This window comes from Camellia sinensis, chromosome 4, assembly GCF_055761805.1.
Source record: "Camellia sinensis isolate YWXY chromosome 4, ASM5576180v1, whole genome shotgun sequence".
Lineage (NCBI taxonomy): Eukaryota > Viridiplantae > Streptophyta > Magnoliopsida > Ericales > Theaceae > Camellia > Camellia sinensis.
The window spans coordinates 6,123,054-6,145,388 of record NC_138964.1 but is presented as its reverse complement, the minus strand read 5'-3'; the positions used below and the strand labels follow the sequence as shown (position 1 = coordinate 6,145,388).

The window sequence follows — 22,335 nt, the reverse complement described above, 5'->3', positions numbered from 1 at the left end:
CATTTTTCACTTGAGCATCCAACCCAACACTCCATCTAGATTGTAGGGTGAAAAAAAGAAAAAGAAATAACTGTATTTTCCCAAAATCATGTTTGGATGAGTGAAAAAACAAAACATGTGAGAAAAGACACGAGTAAAATTTCTTTGGAAAAATTACAAGAAAAACTCCACAATTCAACTATTGTAACAAAATAAACATTAAATTTTTACTTTAAACAACTTAAACAACTCCAATATTTTGATTTGATTTCAATCTAAACCATCAACTTATTTTTGTTAAGTAAAACCAATGAAAAAATGATAAGAAACTCCTATATGTAAATTCTGTACAGGCCAAGCTACACTAGTATTGCTAAGAGAAATCTAACTTTTTATTATTTTTATTTATTTATCTAATGATACGATTCTGTAGGAAGTAACAGAAACTTCCTTTAATCTAATGATATTACGTCAAATGAAAACAATCAAAACCAGAAAGAACATGAGACGTCAAAATAAAAAATAAAAAATCGACAGCCGAGTCTTACATAATAGTAATACTATGTGCTCTCCCACTGTTACAGTTACTGTCCTTTCCTTTTGGTTTTGGGCACATCCGGAATACACGATGACCAAAAGAGAGGCAAGAGCGTGCAAGCTGCCTGTACAATAAGGCCACGTGACAGGCCTGAGAAATCATTCCCCGTCACCCCAACATATGATGCAAGTGCAACACCCAAGTATCCACTCACTATAAATGCAAGAGCAATGGAAGACGTGAGAAATGCCATTAGAGATCCCTCACAGCCTGGTGGGCAAAGCTGTGCCACAAGAACACTAAATGGAAGAATCTTAAAGAAACACATAACTTCAAGTAAGCCTGAGAAGACCACAACATACACCGAATCTGGCATCCCCATCCTTCGATATATCCCTTCCACAAACAAAACATCCGACACCATGAAAACAGCCATAGTCGACTGAATGGCTGAGATTAGTTTCTTCGGTGGAACGAACTTCAGGTGTTGATTATATGCAACACCCCAGAGCAACATTGCTACCTGTCCAAACACCTTAGAGACCCCCAATACAGAAGAGTCAATCTCCAAATGTTGCGTCTGATAGAAAAACATGGTGCCTGTTAAGGCTGGAATTATGGCATAAGACACTGCAAACCAGGTTATTGAGTGAGCAATTTCAGGTTTCTGCAATGCAACTAGGAGCTCTGAAAGCTGCTTTCTGATTCCGACGTTTGATGGACTCTTGGGGAGATTAAGTGAACTTTCACGAATCAAAACTGTTATAAAAAACTGCATAGCAAGGATTACGCCAAACCAAAAGAACATTGCTTGGGGGGAGAATCGGTCAACAGCAACACCACCAAGCATGTTTCCGAGGACTCCACCAATGGAGGAGGCTATCCAAACAAAGGACTGCAGCTCACCTGATGAAGACATCTGGGAGTTCTTGGAAGAGGCACTGGGCTGTTTTCCAGTCTCTGCAACAATAGCATCATTTGCAACCTCAACTATTGAAGCACCGAAGTTCCCAAGGAGGAGACATAGGATGATTTTAAAGAATGAGATATTGGAAGAAGGAATAGCAATGGCAATCCAGGACACTGCTTGCAAGAAAGCTGCACCAACATATGAATAGTATAAATTAGCAAAAAAATAAATTTAGATAGCCAGGGCATCAGCATAGCAGCATAAAACATTTTTTTTCTTCTTCTGTCAGACGTGCTTTTCGGCATCAGTTTTAGTTGTCAATACCAAGAGAAGACCATGCAGGATTCACAATGTAGTTCCAAAATCAACTAAACACTGTTTCAATAATAAAGATCCATTTATTGCCATCCTTTTTTCAAGAAAGGAAGGCAATAAGAGATCTCAAACTCACATTTTTCATTTGCTTTCTTTGGTAAGGAAATTACAGACAAATCAAACCTACAAAAGACCAAGGATGCCTAAGAAGTGGACATCCTTTTGTGCTCCCATTTTAAGCCAATACAATATTGAGATTTTTTACAGCCCAACATGACATTATTTTCAGAACTCTGACCCTAATAGCGAAACCAATGCCATACATAACCACTTTAGTATTTAGTTTTGTCATAAGTAACCATATTTTATTAAATTGGATAATTTGTTATTAGAGTACTATCATTTTGTTTGTGGGTATGCTGAAAGTTTGAGATATATCTGTAGTGAGTAAAATCCATTTTACACCCTGTTATGGCATCAAAGCACTTCACCCCCTCACAATTATGAGCCCCAATCTGCGTAGGAGCACTTTATATTTGACTTCTATACACCAATTCTTTGCACTTGGATATATACGCTATCATCAGGATCTTGCGATTCATCTATTCACAATTTATCATCATCGATATGAATATATGGGTGAATATGTTTTTGGGATAGAGACTGTGGTGAATCAGACGATTCACAATCGATTCGCGATTTGATTCACTTTTACGATTCATGCAATACTTAGAACTACTGTGTCTGACAGGTTCTAACCTTTTTTTATAGTGAAAATGACATAAACAACTTTGAAGAGTGTTTAATACAAAAATAAGTAATACTTGTGCATTATTTGTTGTTATTTTGGTAATCAGAGACTTTTTAAATAGTATTCAATTAGATCCCGTAAAACCCAACACGATCTTATACTTTTTTCTCAATTTTTTTCCCCAACAAATGTCATAATACATCTTCTAAAGATGCTTAAGGTTAAAGTAACAAGCATGCATGAATTATCTATTGCTGATTTCATGAAATAAATATGGTTCAATATTATATGGGTCAGGACCGTCAATGATTTCACTTTTTTTCCCCCCCTTTTTTCTCTTTCTTTTTTTTTTTTATTTAAAAAAAAGGCATTTTTTGAACAACAACCACACACCTGTTTTAAAGTGTTTTGGTTAAAAATTAAATGATTTCTCTTAATTCTTTCTTCAAATTACACTCTATATAAGGTTTCTAGGCCCATTTTTTGAATGTCAAGAGAGATTATATTATGGTTGGTAAGATTTGACATACATCTCTTGATATGAAGTTAATGCCCTCCCAATTGGATGGTGTAATTATGTCTTTATATAAGAATTATATTATAACATATGTCAAAATCAATTTATTTCTTTCTTTTTCATATATACAATTGTTTAACAATCTTTTTTACAGTTTCTATTGAATCTTAACGATTCTCGATTCACAATACGATTCTCGATTTAACAACTATGGATATATATATGAAAAAAATGCAATTAAGTTAAAAATGAAGGATATATAGATATATGTACGACATAGGAAATAAGAGAAGGAAAAAGAAGACGACAGAGGAATATTAAGATCATTTCACATTTGTCATTAGCGGTGTTAGTATTGCATTTTAGTCCAAAACCACATGAAACCTTTTTGGCTTATTTATAATGTTAGGGATGAAATGTTCCAAGGTCATGCCACAAGAGGGTAGAATGAATTTTGCCCTGAATTAAATTACGTAATGCTTAAGAGAATATCATTAATTTAAATGGCACAATATATTCAAGTTAATTAACTTAATTAATTATTTTTAAAATAAAAATTCCATATACTAAAATCTCTAAATGACAATCGGATCATAACATACATAGATTTAACTAAAACTCCTACTATTGACATCGTGACTAGTTCATTGATTGCCATTCATGTCAATATATAATATGTTTAATTATAGTCATTTTAGCTTTCATAAAGTAACAAATCCTGTGTTTGTGCACGTGGACGTGTAGAGCATGCATGCATTCTTGCATGTGTGCATATGAGTCGAGGGTAATGACTTCAACATATTTTGAACCAACACTTCTACAGTGTAATTAGATCAATTGCACCTATTTCCTGTGACTACAAGTACATGGTTTTGGCATACACAAGTTTTGTTAGCAATGAAGATTGGACCACAACCAAAAACAATTGAAGAGGAAACTTCATTAATTCTTTTATATTTCATTCCATTTTCAGTCAATTTCAATCTTACATGATGTTGACAACTTCTTGTTACAGAGGAGGAGCCACAGCAAACAATATGGGACATGTGACTTGGCCAAAAATTTTGAGAACAAGTAGATAAACAAGGGACAAATTTAATGAAAATTATTTTAAACAAAGAGGAAGGAATCATCAATGAGAAGAAGTAAAAATCTAAGAAACGATATTACCCAAAAAAAAAAATGGTGTAAAAGTATTAGAGCACTTAGTAGCAAGAACTTCTACTTGAGTGGTGTTTCTTACTAAGAAACACGATTTTGTGCTCGCAAGTAAGAAACTTGCTCCCGTCAAGAAAGAAATTTGCTCCCAACTGAGATAGAAATCTCTCAAATATATATAAATCGCATAGAAACGGAAGAAAATTAACTCAATCTTGTTTTTTAAATTTTTTATTTATATTACATCTATTTATACTTAATAAAGACAATTTGTACTTGATATGAATCTCCAATATTTATTCATATTTTTAATACATATATTATAACTAAGCGGCAAAAAATAATTGTTAGAATATCTTTATATATTTAATAAATAAATATATACACTCTCATAGGCACTACCAACCTAAGAAACTTCTATATACCATCACTCCTCCGCCCCCTGCTCCTGCTTCCGCTCCCATCCCGCCCCTGATTCGTGCAACTAAGTTAGAGCACCTCCACCCATTGCTTCAAATCCAACGTGGCATACTAATAGTAACATTTGACATCAAATAAAAGCTCCACCTGGTGCTTCAAAGGTTGACGTGGCTTTTGGCAGCAACACATGTCAAAATTGACATACTAATATGCTATAGAGTTCATGCCTTTCTTTGTTTATTTTATTTATTTATTTATATAAATGAAGTCCAATTAATTATGATGCAAGAGAGGATGAAGTTGGTGATGTTGCAGTGTCACGTGACCACACAAGGAAATTGCATACCATTAGCTGATATACATCAGAGATTTCATTTAAAGTCACTTGCGCATTCATGATAGAGGATCACATTCTGAATTCCAAAAGGAATTGGTGGAACATCAGCGGCATTTTCAAGGGGGCAATTGTAGCAAGTGATTTATTATGATGTTTATGTATTGTTATTTTTTATTTAAATATGAGTTCTACTCTAATTTTACTTTTTTACCAAATAAACAAAGTATTTTACGCAACAATGAATAAAAGTTTTGAATTTTATTTTATAATTATAGCACTTTCTTAGAAATAAAACTACTATTTAAATGGGGATCAAATCTCATTTAAAAAGAGATTCATTTTAATTAGTAAAATAAAAGAGTTCAAAAATTATTAATTTAAAAAATAGTAGAATAATAGATTTGACATATTGAGTGGAGAGCTTTTATTTAGAAATGTCAAATTGGCATATGCTAATTTGCTACCCAAGCCTTAAAAAAAAATTAATATACCAAATTTTGAAGGTTTGGTTGGAGATGCTCTACGCACAATAGCTTTCCCAAAACTGATTAAGCATACATTTGTTTTAGCAGGTTCTAACAAATTTGGAAAGAGATATGTCAGCTTTTAATGGTGATCATAATGTTGTTGAGATTCAAAATTGAAAAATGATGAGCTAGGTTGGTTCTTCCTAGGTTATGGAAATTTGAAATTTTGTAAAATGGAAGTTTCTTGTAATCATTCGAAAATGAAAAGGTTTAGTTCATCTTTCTAGAAACATGACTACATTGATGATATTTCTCCAAAATGTTTGACTATACTCTTGGACACCAAATGAAGAGCACATGTTCCAATCATTATGATAAATTATTAAGTTCATATGTTCATATTCATGTCCTTATGGGTCTGACATGGTTTTAGCTACCTAACGCAACCACCAACCTTGATCTAGGCTAGGGATTAGTTGTATAAAGTTTAAGCAAGCACTAAGCACATACAGGACAGATTATTAGGACCAACTCCTAAGTCCTTGCTATTTCTTAAGAAGGGTTTTCTGTAACACAAGTTTACTAATTAAGAAAATCAACTAGTTGAAGTGGTAGAGAGACTGATGAAATGTTAGGATGATAATTAGATCTATCAAAGTTCCCTTGGCCATAGTTATATAGCATATATTTTACGCTATGTGCACATGTGCCCACCAAAGGGACAGCAGGACCAGCCTCTTTTACCTGCTTTAGCATTAGCATTTGCAAAAGCAAAAAGCAAAGAGAAACCTACCGACTTTCAACTTCAGAAGGGGGATATTCCAAATGTCAAACAAATTGCCATGACCTAAACTACTAAAAACATAATTTGCATCATCGAAATTGTATGATAACTCACAGAAACGAGTTTATCATTTGTAAAGAGGTTTTGATTTTGGGGGTATAAAAAATGATGTTGATCAGATGAATCGAATTTACAAGAGAAAGTAGTCAGAAAGTAAATCAAGTCTATAATATACTATTTTAATTAGACAAAATAAAAATAAAGAAGGAGAAGAAGAAGAAGAAGAAGTACGTACCTCCAATAGCAATGTAAGGAATGCGGTGTTGGGAGGCAATGTAAACAGAGTCAGAGAAGAGGCCATAAATGGGTTTGGCAACCATGGGGAGGTTGGCAGAGTTCTGGAGAAGCTGGAGGGTGGAAGAGTCCACCTTGAGATCGTCCTTGAGGAAGAAGTTAACCCCCATCCACGGGAAGCACCTCATCCCCTGCACCCAGAACCCTAATCCCAGCAATACCTTTCGCATCCACATCTGCATCCTATTCTTATTCTCTTTAATATTAATATTATTATTAGTGTCATTACCGTTCGACTTCGACTTGAATCTCGACCTCGATCCCATTTCTCTATCAACACCACCCAATATTTCTTTGAACCTTTTTTTTGTAAGAGGAATCGAATACAGATTATATGTATATATAATAGATAGATCAACTTGAACTGAACCACGTCAATTATACTTAGAATGAATGAATCCCTATGGTAACCGTCACTACTTTAGATAGAGAGAAGAGATAACAATACGGTGTAGAGGAACAGGGAGAGAGTGTGAGTGAGTAGTGTTGATTAAATGTTCGCAAGCACAGTGGGAGATGAATCCTCACTGGCATCAGATGGACTAGACAGAAACAAGAGTGAGAGAGACAATTTTTTACTCGTGAGTGAGAGCTCGTATGGGGAGAAAGTGGAAGGGAAAACCGGAGAGAAGGTTAATGCCAAGGTTGTTAAGATCGGGATCCTACACAGAATTGTTTTGGGGGTCTGCCGAATCGTAACATCCTACTAAAATGATAAAAAAAAAATGCAATAATTTTTATGCATCCAATAAGAACTTGCCACATCAGTGACTCTTTAAAACTAAAGGAACAAAACACTTTGTATGTGCATAACAGGGAATTAAATCTCTTAGGGCATTCGTTTTTCCCATTAAAAAAATACAAAATGAAAACGTGAAACAAAAGCAGAAAAGAAACGAAGAAAGAGGGAGAGGGAGACGCGCCTGCGTTCCATCGAGCACAATCACCATCATCTGTGTTTTCCATCGGCGAGCACCATCCTCCGTCGTCTGCCGTCGTTAGCCAATGTTGCACGCCAGAGCGAAACGAAGAGAGAAGAAATCTTTTGAGAAGAATGTCAAAACTCAACCATTGTTGTCCACTCTCACATCATAGATTGAATCAGGTTCGTCCTCCAAACTCTATCTAATTCCAAATCTATATTGAAAAGTTAGGGTTTTGATTGATGAACTAAATTTTGATTTGAAGTTTTGAAAAATTAAGGTTGCGTGTGGTTATGTGTTGGAATTATGATTCCAACACAATTTTCACGACATTTTTTAAAATTCATAACCAAACACACAACTCAAAATTACTTAAAACTTAATTCAAAAATTATTTTCAAAACTCATAACCAAATACAATTCAAAACTCCTTTCAAAACTCAAAACCAAACTCTTTTCAAAATTCTATTTTAAAAGAAAAATTAAAAAAATACTTTTTATTTTTTTTAAATATTATTTTTAGAATCATGATTTGAGTGTAGAGTTGTGTTTTGAGTTACGAGTTTTGAATTGAGTTTTGAAAAGAGAATTTATTCGGTTACGAGTTTTGAAAAAAAAAGTTGAGTTATATTTTGAGTTGTTTTTTTAAATATTTAAAAAATTTCTTAATTTATTTTTTTTAGGATTTATTTATTTATTTTAATGTGCACTATTTCATATATTTTTGTGTTGTACTTTTTAAAATATTAAAAAATTGAAAAAAAAAACATATTTTTTATTTAAATATATAATTTCTATTTTAAATATTTTATTTTGTTTTATAAAAATATTTTTAAATATCTTAATTTTTTTGTTATGTGTTTGGTTATGATTTGAGTATAGAGTTTTAAAAGTATTATGTGTTTGGTTATGAGTTTTGAAAATAATTTTTGAATTGAGTTTTAAGTTATATGTTTGGTTATGATTTGAGTGTGGGGTTGTGTTTTGAGTTTAAAATATTAAAATTAAAAAAATTAAAATATTTACAAATAAAATAAAATAAAATATTTAAAATAAAAAAAATTAAAAATATCTAAATAAAAATTATACATTTAAAATAAAATAAAAAAATAAAATTTTCTTAAACATTTTTTAATATTTTAAAAAAATACATCCAAAAAATTTAAAATACAATTCAAAATTAAAAAACTCAAAACTCAAAATACAATTTAAAACTCTTTCTAAAACTCAAAACTCTTTTCAAAATTTAAAATTTAAAAGCTTCTTTCAAATCTCATAACCAAACAAACTTTCTTCTTCTCTCTTCGTTGCGCTCTGGCGTACAACATTGACCGACGATGGCAGACGACGGAGGATGGTGCTCACCAGTGGAAAACGCAGATGATGGTGATTATGCTCGACAGAACGCAGGCAAGCTCGTCTCCCTCTCCCTCTCTTCATTTCTTTTCTGCTTCTGTTTCACGTTTTCATTTTGTATTTTTTTAATGGGAAAAACGAATGCTCTAAGAGATTTAATTCCCTGTTATGCACAAATCGAGTTTTTTGTTCCTTTAGTTTCGAAGAGTTACTGATGTGGCAACTTCTTAATGGGTGCTGTCAAAAATTATTGTATTTTTTTATCATTTTAGTAGGATCTTATGATCCGCAATCCGATCCGACAGATCCCTAAAACGATCCTATGTAGGATCCCAATCTTAACAACTTTGGCGTTAACCCTCCCTCCGGTTTTCCCTTCCACTTTCTCCCCCTACGAGCTCTCACGAGTAAAAAATCGTCTCTCACTCTCGTTTCTGTCTAGTCCATCCGATGCCAGAGAGGATTCATCTCCTCTTGTCCTTGCGAACATTTAATCCACACCACTCACTCACATTCTCTCTCTCCCCGTTCCTCTACACGGTATTATTATCTCTTCTCTCAGTCTGAAGTAGTGATGGTTACCACAGGGATTCATTCATTCTAAGTATAATCGACGTGATTCAATTCAAGTCGATACATCTATTATATATACATATAATCTGTATTTGATTCCTCTTACAAAAAAACATTCATTCTAAGTATAATCGACGTGATTCAATTCAAGTCGATCCATCTATTATATACAGATATAATCTATATTCAATTCCTCATACCAAAAAAAAAAAAAGATTCAATGAAATATTGGATGGTGCAGTTGAACCTATACTTCCTGATGAACCCATATTCCTATAATATAACCATTAACAAAATAATTTGTGAATTCTTTCGCATCATTCGAGTATATAACTTTTCAAATATTTAAATAACAATTTTTTTATCGTGTCTACTACAGTCTACAACAGTAAAAAGAGGGCAAAGTTAAATAACAGAGACGTCATTTACATTACCTTTTTTTTTTTTTTTTGAAGATGATTACAGAGAAGGCTCAAAACTTGCAAGTTGCATGAAATTCCAGGGCTGTGGGGAAAATAATAATAAAATATATGAAAAAAGGAGAGCTCAAGAAAAAGGAAGAAGAAGAAGGATCAAAGAAAGAGAAAATCAAAGAGGGGAGAATCGAATCAAAAAAACGAAGGGGGGGGGGGGAATAAAAAAAGAACAGATCAATTTGTTTGCTGCGAAGGAAGAAAAAAAGGAAAAAAAATTAAAGAAAGAGAAAGAAGAATTGAAGAAAAACGAAGGAAAAAAAAAAAAGAAAGTTATCTTTGTTCTTCATTTGCTGCCGAAAGAGTACAAAATTGCCCCCGCGGGGGGTGGGGTGGGGTGTTTGGAGGATAAAAAAGAGGAAGAAAAATCGAACAAAATATGCGAAGAAAGAGTACAAAATCTGCGAAGAAACAGACCAAAAAAAAAAAATGAAAGAAAGAAAGAAAGAGGAAGAAGAATCGAAGAAGAAGAGAGGGAAGAATCGAAGATGAACTTACCGGAATGTGGCCTTTGAAGGAGAGAATCAATCAGCACCGATTAAACCTCTTCAATCGCACCTTCGAAGGAGTGCTTCGACTCTCTTGGGAGTATTTCTGAAGGAGATAATCGAATAGATCTAGAACCCAAAAACGTACCCAGAGTTTAATGTTTTATTTATTACAAAAGAATCCCAGATTTATATAATTTTTAAAATAGATTAAAAAAAAATTTGCTCTAGTACACTAAATTTGTAGAAAATCTCTTTTTTACCTCCGAAGTACCCAAAAACGTACCCATTATGTACCGATCGTGTGCCATCCTGTACCCATCAGTATACTAATCGTATAAAATGTACCTGGAATGTGTGTAATTGTACCGGTATACGTACCCACACTCGAAGTACCCATGCTTCATAGAACACATAACTCAAAATTCAATTAAAAAATTATTTTTAAAACTCATAACTAAACACATAACTCGAAACTACACACTACTTTCAAAACTCTACACACAAATTGTAACCAAACACATAACAAAAAAAGTAAGGCTCTGTTTGGTTGTTAATTCAAATCAATTTTCAATACATGAGCTCGCGCATGACGTTTGGATACGACATTCAAAAGTTGATTCCGCGTGTTAATTCAAATTACATTTTGAAAATCTGTTTGGCAGCTTGTATCTCCCTTTCAACGTTTCTGCCTTCTTCATCGTCTCTACAACTTTCGCGTCATCTACATCAGTCCTTCAGATTCATCACGGGTGGCTTTTCTGTATCAAACATCCGTACTTCAGATTCATCACGGGTGGGTTTCAGAAGTCAGACTCATTTTATAAATAATGAATCCACCCAACCCGCTCTGTATTGGTATCATATTTCACAAATCGACTGAGTTACGATTTGTGCGTTGCGGACGATTCTTATTACGGGCAACCAAACAACGACGACTGCGAGGTGAAATTACTCACAAATTTATTTACATATTTTGTTATAGGGAAATTATTTGAGAAATTCATCTTAATTTATTTTTATTTTTTTCAGGTCAAATTTATCAAAATTTATTGTCAAATCCAACGAGCAAACAGTGGCACATTCAATCAGTATACATATTCCATCACCGGCGATAACTATTCAACTCCCACTAATCTGGTAAATAAATCCTTCATCCTTCATCTGAAAATGATTTCAGATGAGTCGATAAATGATTTCATTCTTCATCCTTCATCCTGAACTGTTTCAACTTTTTTGTTCTTCAAGAATAGTCAGTAAATCAATCTATTATGTATAAATGATTTTGGAGAAGTAGAAATCAGTTCCTAAATGGTTTATGAGAATTTGTAGAGGCGTATTTTCCATTTCAGATCGGTTGTTATTTTAAATTATGAACTGTTTAAACCTTTCATCGATCAGAACCTGAAGCGGCAGTGCCTGGGACACCCGGCCGGTCGTCTCTCGGGTCATCCGGCCGGTCAACCACCCGGTCCTCCCACCTCTTCCGGTTTTGTCTTCCGATTTTCCATTTCTTCCTTAATCGTTTGAACCTACCGGTCTTTCCCTCAATTGTTTGAACCTACCGGGCTTTTTTATTGATTTTTTTTCTTTAATTTTTCTTTTACTGATTTGTTTCCTACTATTTAAACACAATGTTAACTGATTTTTTTATTATTATTTGTGGTTATATTTCTACTATTTGAATTTTTTTTTTTGTGGTTATATTTCTGCTATTTAAATTCAATTAATCTGCTACGTACTTTTTTCCTCGAAATAAAATCATCTGTTCTTTTTCCTTTATCTATGTTCTCCTTCAAACCATTCTGCGCTGTTATTCTTGTATTTCCATCGCAGACTACTTTAAAATACTCTGTTATGCTTGTATTATCCATTCCAAACTAGTTTAAATATAATTTGTATGTTTATAGATGGATGGAAATAATTCTGATGACAATGAGAACACCAAAATGTGGATGCCCAGAATTGAAATGAAATTAATAAATATGTTGAGAGATGAGGTTAGAAACAATCAAACAACGGGTCGCACTACTTCGTGGACAATTAGGCATTGGAATCATTATGCAAATCAGTTGCACAACATATATGGATTTCGGTATACAGGTGTCAAGGTGCGCCAAAAATATCAGCGATTGAAAGCTGATTACTAGACATTTAAGCGACTACAGGCACAGACTAGTCTGGGATGGGATCCTATTATAGGCACTGTTATTGCACCCGATGAATTTTGGGATAAGGTTTTCCATTAATCTGTACTATTTTCTAATTTTATTTTAAAGTTTTCATGATATATACAGTGCTTAATTCTTGTTTTGTAATTGTTGTAGGCTAGCAGAAATGTGAAGAAGTTTAGGACAAATGGGTTTGAATATTTTCAAGAAATGACAGAAATTGTTGAAAATTGTTGTGCCACAGGGGCCCTGTCTCGTGCATCCACACAAGGACCCCTTGACTCAGAAGAAGAAGATGACATGTTAAATAAATTTTGGAACGCTGATGCTGGTGGGAGTAGCGCTGCTGAGGTCATTCCTGTTGACTTATTCGGGGATGAGTATATGGATCCAGCAAAGGGCAAAAGTCACAAGAGGGGCCCTGCAACCAGCCAGACTGACAGTGGTTGTTCCAAAAAGTCACGATCAAGTGGGTTTGATGATGTGTGCGCAGCTTTCGCATCCTATGTACAAGCCAAAACAGGACATTCACGTGCACGAGAAAATGAGACTGAGGCTGTAAGTGCAGGTGGTGATGATTATTCCCTTGATGTATGTCAAAATGCATTGCTTGAGCTTTGGGACATATCACCGTTGCAGTACGTTAGGGCACTAACATTGTTCAAGGATAAGGAATGGCGAAGGTTTTTTATGCGTACTCCTACTCATTTGCGCCTAGTCATGATCCTCGCTTTGCAGTGAACTGAGAAGTTCTGTTTTGCTTGTGTTAGCAAATTTTCTTGGCTGAACTGTTTGATGATTTCATTATTCCTGATTTGGTTTTTATTATTTTTTTTTTCACTCCATCATATCCTCTTTCCTTTTTTATGTTTGTATGTTTTTTTTTTTTGAACTTTTAAGTGTTTTCTGTTATATTAAAACTATGTTATGTTATTATAATATGACCACGTGTTAAATAAATTTTGTTCTCCTCTGAATTTTACTGTTTCACCAATAACGCTAACTGTTACAGCATGAATAACATATTTTATAATTATGTTTTTACTGTGATGTAGACAAAGGCATATGTCATCCGACAGAGAAAACAATACAATGGAGCTCTCATCAGAGGAGGATGAAGTTGTTGATGATTTTGTGGATTTTTTGATGATTGCTTTAATGCATGACCATATCAACACGTCAAGTAGTCGTCGATCGCAGCGAACATGTCCATTCAGAGGTGATGATTACATCTTCGGCCTATTAAATGGCCATCCAGAAACAATGATGAACGTTATGCGAATAGATGCACAAACATTCATTTTATTGAAAGACACTTTACTCCATAATGGCTTTATCGATACTGAACATATGCATATCAGTGTGGAGGAATCGCTTGGAATTTTTTTATACACTTTTGCACAAAATGATTGCCATCGAATAATGGTAAATAGATTTCAACACTCCACAGAAACAATTTGTCGGTACATAAAAATTGTTATACGGGCATTGTGCAAGCTTTCATCATCGGTTATCAAACCACGTAACCTAGAGGACATGCCGGGAAAAATTTTAAATGACGGGAGGTTTTTTCCCTGCTTCAAGGTACGAACAGTATGACTGTCCTGTAAGTTTGTTCATATCAATAAGTGTTAATAAATATTATTATTATTTTTTTAATTATGAAAGTAATATCGAAGTTTGTTTCGCTTTTAATATCAAACAAATATCTGTCAATTAGGATTGTGTCGGTGCTATCGATGGCACATTGGTGGATGCATGGGTCCCTGCTTCAAGACAAAATACATTCCGCGGTCGGAAAACAACGGTATCGCAAAATGTACTCGCAGCTTGCGACTTCGATATGTTGTTCACATTTATTAATTCTGGATGGGAAGGTAGCGCTCACGACAACGCTATTCTGGTTGACTCTATTACACGAGCTGATCTACAGTTCCCACACCCATCCAATGGTGACTGTCCCTGAATAACATACGATACACTTTTTTCCTTGTCTGTTTTTGTACATATCAATTGACAGAACTGTGTATTCATTATTTATATGTAGGTAAGTACTATTTAGTTGATGCTGGTTTCACGAACATGCCTGGATTTCTTGCCCCATTTCGGTCTCAACGGTATCACTTGCAAGAGTTTCGTGGCCATCGTTATGCAGGACCTAAGGAATTGTTTAACCATCGACATTCGTCATTACGCAATATCATAGAAAGAACATTTGGTGTTTTGAAGAAGCGCTTCCCAATATTGCGGTCCATGCCAAATTACAAGTCTACACGACAAGGGCCTCTCGTGATTGCATGTTGTGTAGTGCACAATTGGATCCGTTTGCATGCAGCTATGGATCCATTCTTTATGGAAGCTGATAATGAAATGGCCGTAGAAGTAGAAGTAGACGGGCTTGTTGGAGACCATGCTGACTACGTTGACATGTCACAACATGGGTTAACGTCCCAATCGAACGTTAGGGATGCAATTGCTACTGCTATGTGGCAAAATCATGTTCACCATGCATAGAAAAGGGATGTGAACAAGGCAAGTGAATATCGTACTGACTACTAGTTGTAAATGTGTAATTATTTTACTAATTTCAGTCATTATGACACCGTTACTACATAACTTCGCCTAACCATCATTTCTGTGATTTACTGACTTCGTTTTGTTCTTGACATGATGACTGCAAAAGTGAAAGAAAATTGTATATTAAAACATATGAGAGGTAAGAAAAATGTATGAAAAATATATCAACCATTAGTACATTTTTTGTCCATACAAACTTATTTTTATGTAAAAAATAAATATAAAAAAATTTGGTGACAAAATTTAATTAGGCAGATGCCATAGAAACAGATTTTTGTACAAAAAAAAAAAATCATAAGGAATGATATTTCTCATTTATATTGGGTTTGTTTCATACAGTTTATTATAACTTAGAAACTGATAATCAGAAAAATAAATGATAGTGTGACAAAATTAGAACAGAAATCAAAAAATATAACAGATGAAAATAGAACAGATATGAAACAAAGCCAACAGATACAGAGGTGGAATGTTGACTGGGCCGGGATGACCGGCCGGATGTCCCGTGGGATGATCGGCCGGTAGACCGGTGGGATGACCGCCCGGTTGTCCTCCTCTTCCCCTCTCTTACCCCTCTGAAGCTAATGTCTGAAGCTAATATCTGAAGCTAATATGAAGACGAACTGGCATCAAAACTAACCTATAAATTATGGAAGTAGAGAAGGAGGACCTAATGAGATGGTGGATATGCTCTATTTCTCTAATTTTTGTTTTATGATGTAACTGGAGAATGTGTTTCTGAGATGGTGAAGTTGGTGTGGTAAACGGAATGAGATTCAAATTTAATAGAAAGGGTGACGTTCAAACGGTTCATGTTGTATTTTTTTTTATTTACTTTTTATTTGTTAAATATTATTTGTTTTCAATATTATTACTTTTTTAATGATATCACATCCGTGTACTGAGTACACAGCTGCAGTCTCTCCTTTTTCTTTACCTCAGTGTTGAACACACAGCTATGAAACAATAGGGGGTAGGTAGTAAGTAAGTGAAATTACTATCTTACCCTTTATATTTTGTTCTATGTAACCACTTTCCATTTAAGTCAAGAGGGGCATAATAGTCATTTCGTATGTCAATCCCCACAATTATATGAGCTCCACGGGTACAATAATGCATTGCATTTCTGTTACCACATCTGGACGAAATTCATAACATGTAATAAATGGAAAAAAATTTGATAATGTTTTGTAAGATTTACGTTATGATTTGTATTTTAAAATATTAAATTTAGTGTATTTATTCCTTCTTTATTAATATGTATTTTCAAAAGTTGTTGACTTTAACAAAATGTTAAAAAAAAATTAAAAACGTATTTTACAAATGAATTGATAGAAAAATTAATTGAAAGAAAATAATTGACATAGGTTTATTTTAAAATGAAAAAATTATTTCAAAAAAACAATTATTCAAAAAAATTACAAAAAAAAAATAATTGACAAAAAAAATCAATTTTTAATTTCAGTGTTTTAAAAATAGTTTGGTTATTATTGTTGATAAAAAATATGGATATCAATATATGAGTTGTGTGTTTGATGATAAATTATTGGTTGAATTAAGTTTTGATTTTTATTTTCAAAACACATCACCAAACAAATTTTCACCTTTCACATGTCACATCAAACTTTCAAAACTTAATTCAAAATACATTTTCAAAACACAATTCAACACTCTATTTAAAAATCATAACCAAATAAATTTTCTACACTCAAATCATAATTCTACAACCCACAAACTCAAAATACAACTCATACTCTCAAATCACATTTACAAAACACAACCAAACGCAGGCTAAATTTTTTGTAAAACAAAATAAAATATTTAAAATAAAAATTATATATTTAAATAAAAAATTCAATTTTTTAATATTTAAAAAATTGTAGCACAAAAATATATGAAATATAGTGCATATTAAAATAAATAAATAAATCCTAAAAAATAAAATTAAGAAATTTTTTAAATATTTTAAAAAATAAATTTTAAAAAACAACCCAAAACTCAAAATATAACTCAATATTTTTTTCAAAATTCATAACCAAACAAATTCTCTTTTCAAAATTCAATTCAAAACTCGTAACTCGAAATACGATTCCACGCTCAAATCATGATTTTAAAAATAATTTTAAAAAAAATAAAAAGTATTTTTTTTAAAATGGAATTTTGGAAAGAGTTTGGTTTTGAGTTTTGAAAAAAAATTTGAATTTAGTTTTAAATTGTGTGTTTGGTTATAAGTTTTGAAAATAATTTTTGAATTGAGTTTTAAGTAATTTTGAGTTGTGTGCTTGGTTATGAATTTTAAAATGTGTTGTGAAAATTGTGTTGGAATCATAATTCCAACACATAACCAAACGTGGCCTTAATTTTTCAAAGCTTCAAATCAAAATCTAATTTATCAATCAAAACCCTAACTTTTCAATCTAGATTTGAAATTAGATTTGAGAGTTTGGAGGGCGAACCTGATCCAATCTATGGCGTGAAAGTGGACAACAATGGCTAAGTTTCAGCATTCTTCTCAAAAGATTTCTTTTTCTCTTTTCGTTTCGCTCTGGTGTACAACATTGGCCGATGGCGGTAGACGACGGAAGATAGTGCTTGCCGGTGGAAAACGCAGATGATGGTAATTGTGCTTGATAGAATGCAGGTGCGTCTCCCTCTCCCTCTCTCTTCATTTCTTTTCTGCTTCTATTTTACGTTTTAATTTTGTGTTTTTTTAATGGGAAAAACGAATGCTCTAAGAGATTTAATTCCATGTTATGCACATACAGAGTGTTTTGTTCCTTTAGTTTTGAAGAGTTACTGATGTGGCAACTTTTTAATGGATGTTGTAAAACCCATCTTTCACGCTTCATCCGTGAATAATTGTTTAGACCAAAAATGTTAACTGGTAGCAATGTAGTAAAGGTTTCATTTGGAATGCGAGTTGATTTTTTTATCAACTTTTTAATTATTTGAGTTTGGGTTAAAAAAATTTGTTTGGGTTGGGTTTTTTTGGATTTTTAATTTTTATGAGAGAAAAAGTAAAAGGATTATGGTTTAAAAATGACATTTTGTTTTATTAACTTTTTATTCTATTTTATCTTTTTGTAGCTATTTTAGTCTTTTAATCTCAAAAACCTTTAGGCTAAACGAGAGGCAAAATAAAAAAAATTACACTTTGTTCCAGCAAAATTAATAAATTACACTTTGTCATTTTAAGTTGGGTAAATTACACTTACCTCCCCTGAGTTTTAACTTAATTGCAGATACCTCATGTAGTTTCAAAAATTACATAAACCTCCCTTACTTTGAAAATAATAGTCAGATTTCTCCTTCTGTTAAAAGCACATTACTAAAGTAATAAAGAAAAAGTGACATCAGCCACAATAAACGCTCAAATACCCAAATACCCAAATACCCTAATACCCTTCACATCATTTATAAAACAATTCACATCCTTTTAACCATTTCCCTCCAATCTTTCAGTACCTATTAACTTTCCCTCCAAACTCTCTCTCTCTCTCTCTCTCTCTCTCTCTCTCTCTCTCTCTCTCTCTCTCTACAACCGTGCTTGACATGGATGAAGATTTCATGTGAGCTCTCTCTCTCTTAGTTCTTTGTATATCTTTTTTTTTTTTGGTGAACTATGTTTTTTTTTTTTTTTTTGTATGCCCGTGCACAAGTACAGTGATATGTTATTCTCAAATAATGGAACCAACATACTGAAATATAGAAGCAAATCATGTCTTTGTGGTCAAATGATAGCTATCAAGGTGACATAATCTGAAAGAAACAAAAACAAAGAAAAGTTGTATTATGTTTATTCAAAAAGAAAATGCAAATTTTGGGATTGGTGCAAACTTGTTAACTCAACTAAAGAAGCTATTGATACAGTTGAAAGGCCACTACCTCAATGCAATTTCAAGGATGTGCATACAAAAAGTTCAAATATTTGAAGACAACCAAGGAAATATGAAGCTACTAATAATCATAAGTTTGGTCATAAGTTTGTTTACATTACAAAATAACCTACTCATCATATGTAAAGTTTGTTCTATGGGTTATGTAATGCAAGTATATCCAAAAAAGAGAAACTTGTGGTAGTTTTTGTGTAATGAAATATGTAAAGCCTGTTCTATTTAAGTGTAAGACAGTAAGCTTGTAGTAGTTTTTGTGGAATGAAAGCATGGCAAATCCCAAAATATGAGTGCTTCATACCTATGTTACCTGAAAACGCTAATACCCTAGTGATTTACGTATCGGTAAGCACGTTCTGAAATATGGTGCATTGTCGTTCCAAAACGGTAAATTTAGTGATCCGAAGCGATCCTAAAAGTTTTTTCCAATATATTTCTTTAAATGTTACTTTAGGAGAAAAAAAAATCAAATATTTGAACTAAAATCTAAGGTGAGTTAAGTTTTGACGAGACAAAAAAATCAAAAGTTAGTCATAATTTTCATAGAAATGATTTGCTACATGAAAATAAGAAAAAAAAAGAAAAAAAAATTGGATACCTAATAGCTAAAAGAAATTTACTCTACAAGTACTTTAAATTCTTAAGTGTAATATATATAAGTCTACTCCTATTGCACCATATTTTAGAGCATATGACATACCACGTTCCCATTCCCGTTCCATGTACCAGAACGATCCACGTTCTAGGTAACATAGCTTTATATATATATATATAAACAAGTTCAAATATCAATGCTTCATAGTTAGTTCATAGATGCTTCATAGTTATTTCACTATTACAGCCCAAAAAAGTGTATAAATGCTTCATAGTTCCATCTCCAAAAAGAAGCAATCACTACCTCACAGTTAAACAAAAAAAGTGCCTATATCTCTATATCTTCATATACAAAAGTATGATCAAGATGCCTATAGCAAAAAAACAAAAGTAGATGCATCATCCTACAGCTCAATAAAGCACCACACACTATGTACTATATATTCTGTACCTGTTCATTGTCCAACATATGTACCAAAAACTATCATTAAGTAGTCAAGTTATTTGATTCCAAGCCATGCATATGCTTCATTTGAGGTACCTTGAATGGTTTGCATAACCTCATCATATGCCCTATAATTCCAAGCCCTTGCTGTCTTCCAAAAGTTCTTCCTCAAGATTACTCCAAAAAATTTAGCCCTAAAGCTGTTAAACAAATGCATACAACATCTTCTATGGCTAGCCTCTGGTAGGATTTCACTAAGAATTTTGTCAAGACCTTTTTGTCTATCAGACATGATGGTCCAAGGCCTAGTGGGCAATGCATTACTAAGTATTGTTCTAAAGTGTTCTAGGAAAAATGTCCAGCTCTCCTTACATTCACACTTAACTACTCCTAATGCTAGTGGAAACAACCTATTATTTCCATCTAGAGCAATTGCTAAAATTAGCACTACACCATAAGGACCTTTCAATTGATAGCCATCTACCTCTATAAAGGGTCTACATTCATTAATAAACCTTGTTTTCATTGCCTCAAATGAAATGAATAATCTTTTAAACACTGGGTTAGAACTAATTATACTCTTTTCATCCGATGTGGGTTCATCCTCTGAGATTGGCTTGGGTAGGTAATCATAATTGATCTTCACAAAACGACCAGGATTTGTCTTCTTAATCTCTGCAGCATATGTTGGTAATAGCACATATTGGCTACCATGATTACCCTATGTTTCATTTCTACATCTTTTTAAAGTTCTATACAGCTGTATCTTTGAAGCATTAACCTCATACATCTTATTCAACTTGCCTTGCATTGTATCCAACTTCATGTTTGGATTTTTTTTAACATTGTCACTCAATTTTTTTACTATCCAATCTGAAGTTGCCTTAGTATTTTGGTTCAACCTATTGTGAGAACCTGAATATACAAATCAAGTAAATAATTAAATAATAATAATTTTACAATCTCAAATATTTTGATGTTGAATCCTAAAATGCAAATTAAATATTTGGAGGGTCTTTTAATTAATTTTAAACCTAAAATAAATTTATGGTGAAAGTCTTTAATTAAGAGGCAAGATTTATTATTAAAAAAAAAAATGTGTAGAGAGAAGGGTGTGACTTGAACTCTAGACCATAAGGTTAATAAATAAGGCTTTTACCAGTTGAGTTGCATATAACTTATATATATATATTTATCTATTTATTTGACCTATGTGTGCCGACTACTAGTATAAAATAAAATAAACACAAACCCCACTCTCTTATTTGTTCACAACACTAACAGTCCTAGCAGCCAGCCGTGGGTTTATGAAGAAAGGTGAGGGGTGGTTCAATCATCAAGATTATTGTTGTAGCCAAGAAGGAGAGCTTTGTGTGTGCTGTGCCTTGTGGCCTCTTAGGTTTTCTTCTCTTCTTTCTTCGTTCTTTATCCTTATTCTATTGTTATTTAATTCATTGATGGAGAGGTTGTAGGTGTATGATACTGTTAAGAAATCTGAGGAGTTGTAATTCTTAGTCCAAAAATTTTGTACAAAATCACAAACTTTAAAAATCAAGAAATCATATCAAACGAATGAATTTTGAATTGAAATTTTTGTAGTAGATTAATTACATATTGAATTGCATATCTGAATTTTTTCATAATTTTTGGGATTCAAAAGGCATATAAACTGATGCATTCAAATCTGTCCAGAAAATTGGTTTAAAACAGTAAATTCGGGAGTGTTGTTCTCTTTGGGTATAAATTCGAAAATCTCAAATCAGTGTTATTAGAACCGGTTACAAGTCTAGTTTCGTACGTTTTTGGCTTTGCGTTGATTGCTCATGTATACTAAGAGAACCATTAATTTATTTAAAGTGTTGCAGAAAACAACCTGTTTGGGCATAATTAATTGTAAATAATTATTTTGATAAGCAAATCAAGTGAAACCATTTGGGTTTGAAACTTAGGATATATTAGTTGATATCTGGAGGGTTTTGGAATTTTTTGAAAGTGTAGAGTGGGTTTTTAATTTTCAAAGTTAGGGAATAGATTGGGAAAACTAGTTTAAAATTCTATTTTATCTTAAAGTTACTTTTAATTAAGTTTCGATTTGAACCCATGTCTTGGGTGATTTTAGACCTTGAAGAACATGAACTTAAGTAATATTTAAGAGTAACGGTGAGTTGGGTTGAGCCGTGTTAGTGCACTTTAGTTTAGGGTTACTTAGTTTATTATTCCTTTTAGTATGTTTGAATTAGTAGTGATGTATAGTTTTAATACTTTGTTCAGAGCACTAGTTGGACTTTCATACTTTATTTGAGGATTATATT

The 22,335-nt window shown here is 32.9% G+C and overlaps 1 protein-coding gene across 7 annotated transcripts; it reads right to left on the bottom strand.

The window, feature by feature from the left end:
• Positions 1–349: 349 nt before the first annotated feature.
• Positions 350–10,517, bottom strand: LOC114290425 (putative folate-biopterin transporter 7). Of its 7 annotated transcripts, none has more exons than XM_028234332.2 (4): positions 10,354–10,517; positions 9,817–9,886; positions 6,472–6,713; positions 350–1,615 (listed from the first exon to the last, which is right to left on the bottom strand). In XM_028234332.2, exons 3-4 carry the CDS (start codon positions 6,710–6,712, stop codon positions 564–566), a joined length of 1,293 nt encoding a protein of 430 aa, XP_028090133.1. In that variant the 5' UTR covers position 6,713; positions 9,817–9,886; positions 10,354–10,517; the 3' UTR covers positions 350–563. The 7 variants fall into 7 exon arrangements, with proteins under 7 accessions (XP_028090133.1, XP_028090134.1, XP_028090132.1 ...); XM_028234333.2 differs by having other exon boundaries at positions 6,472–6,706; positions 10,354–10,515; XM_028234331.2 differs by having other exon boundaries at positions 6,472–6,715; positions 9,820–9,886; positions 10,354–10,508.
• Positions 10,518–22,335: the final 11,818 nt, after the last annotated feature.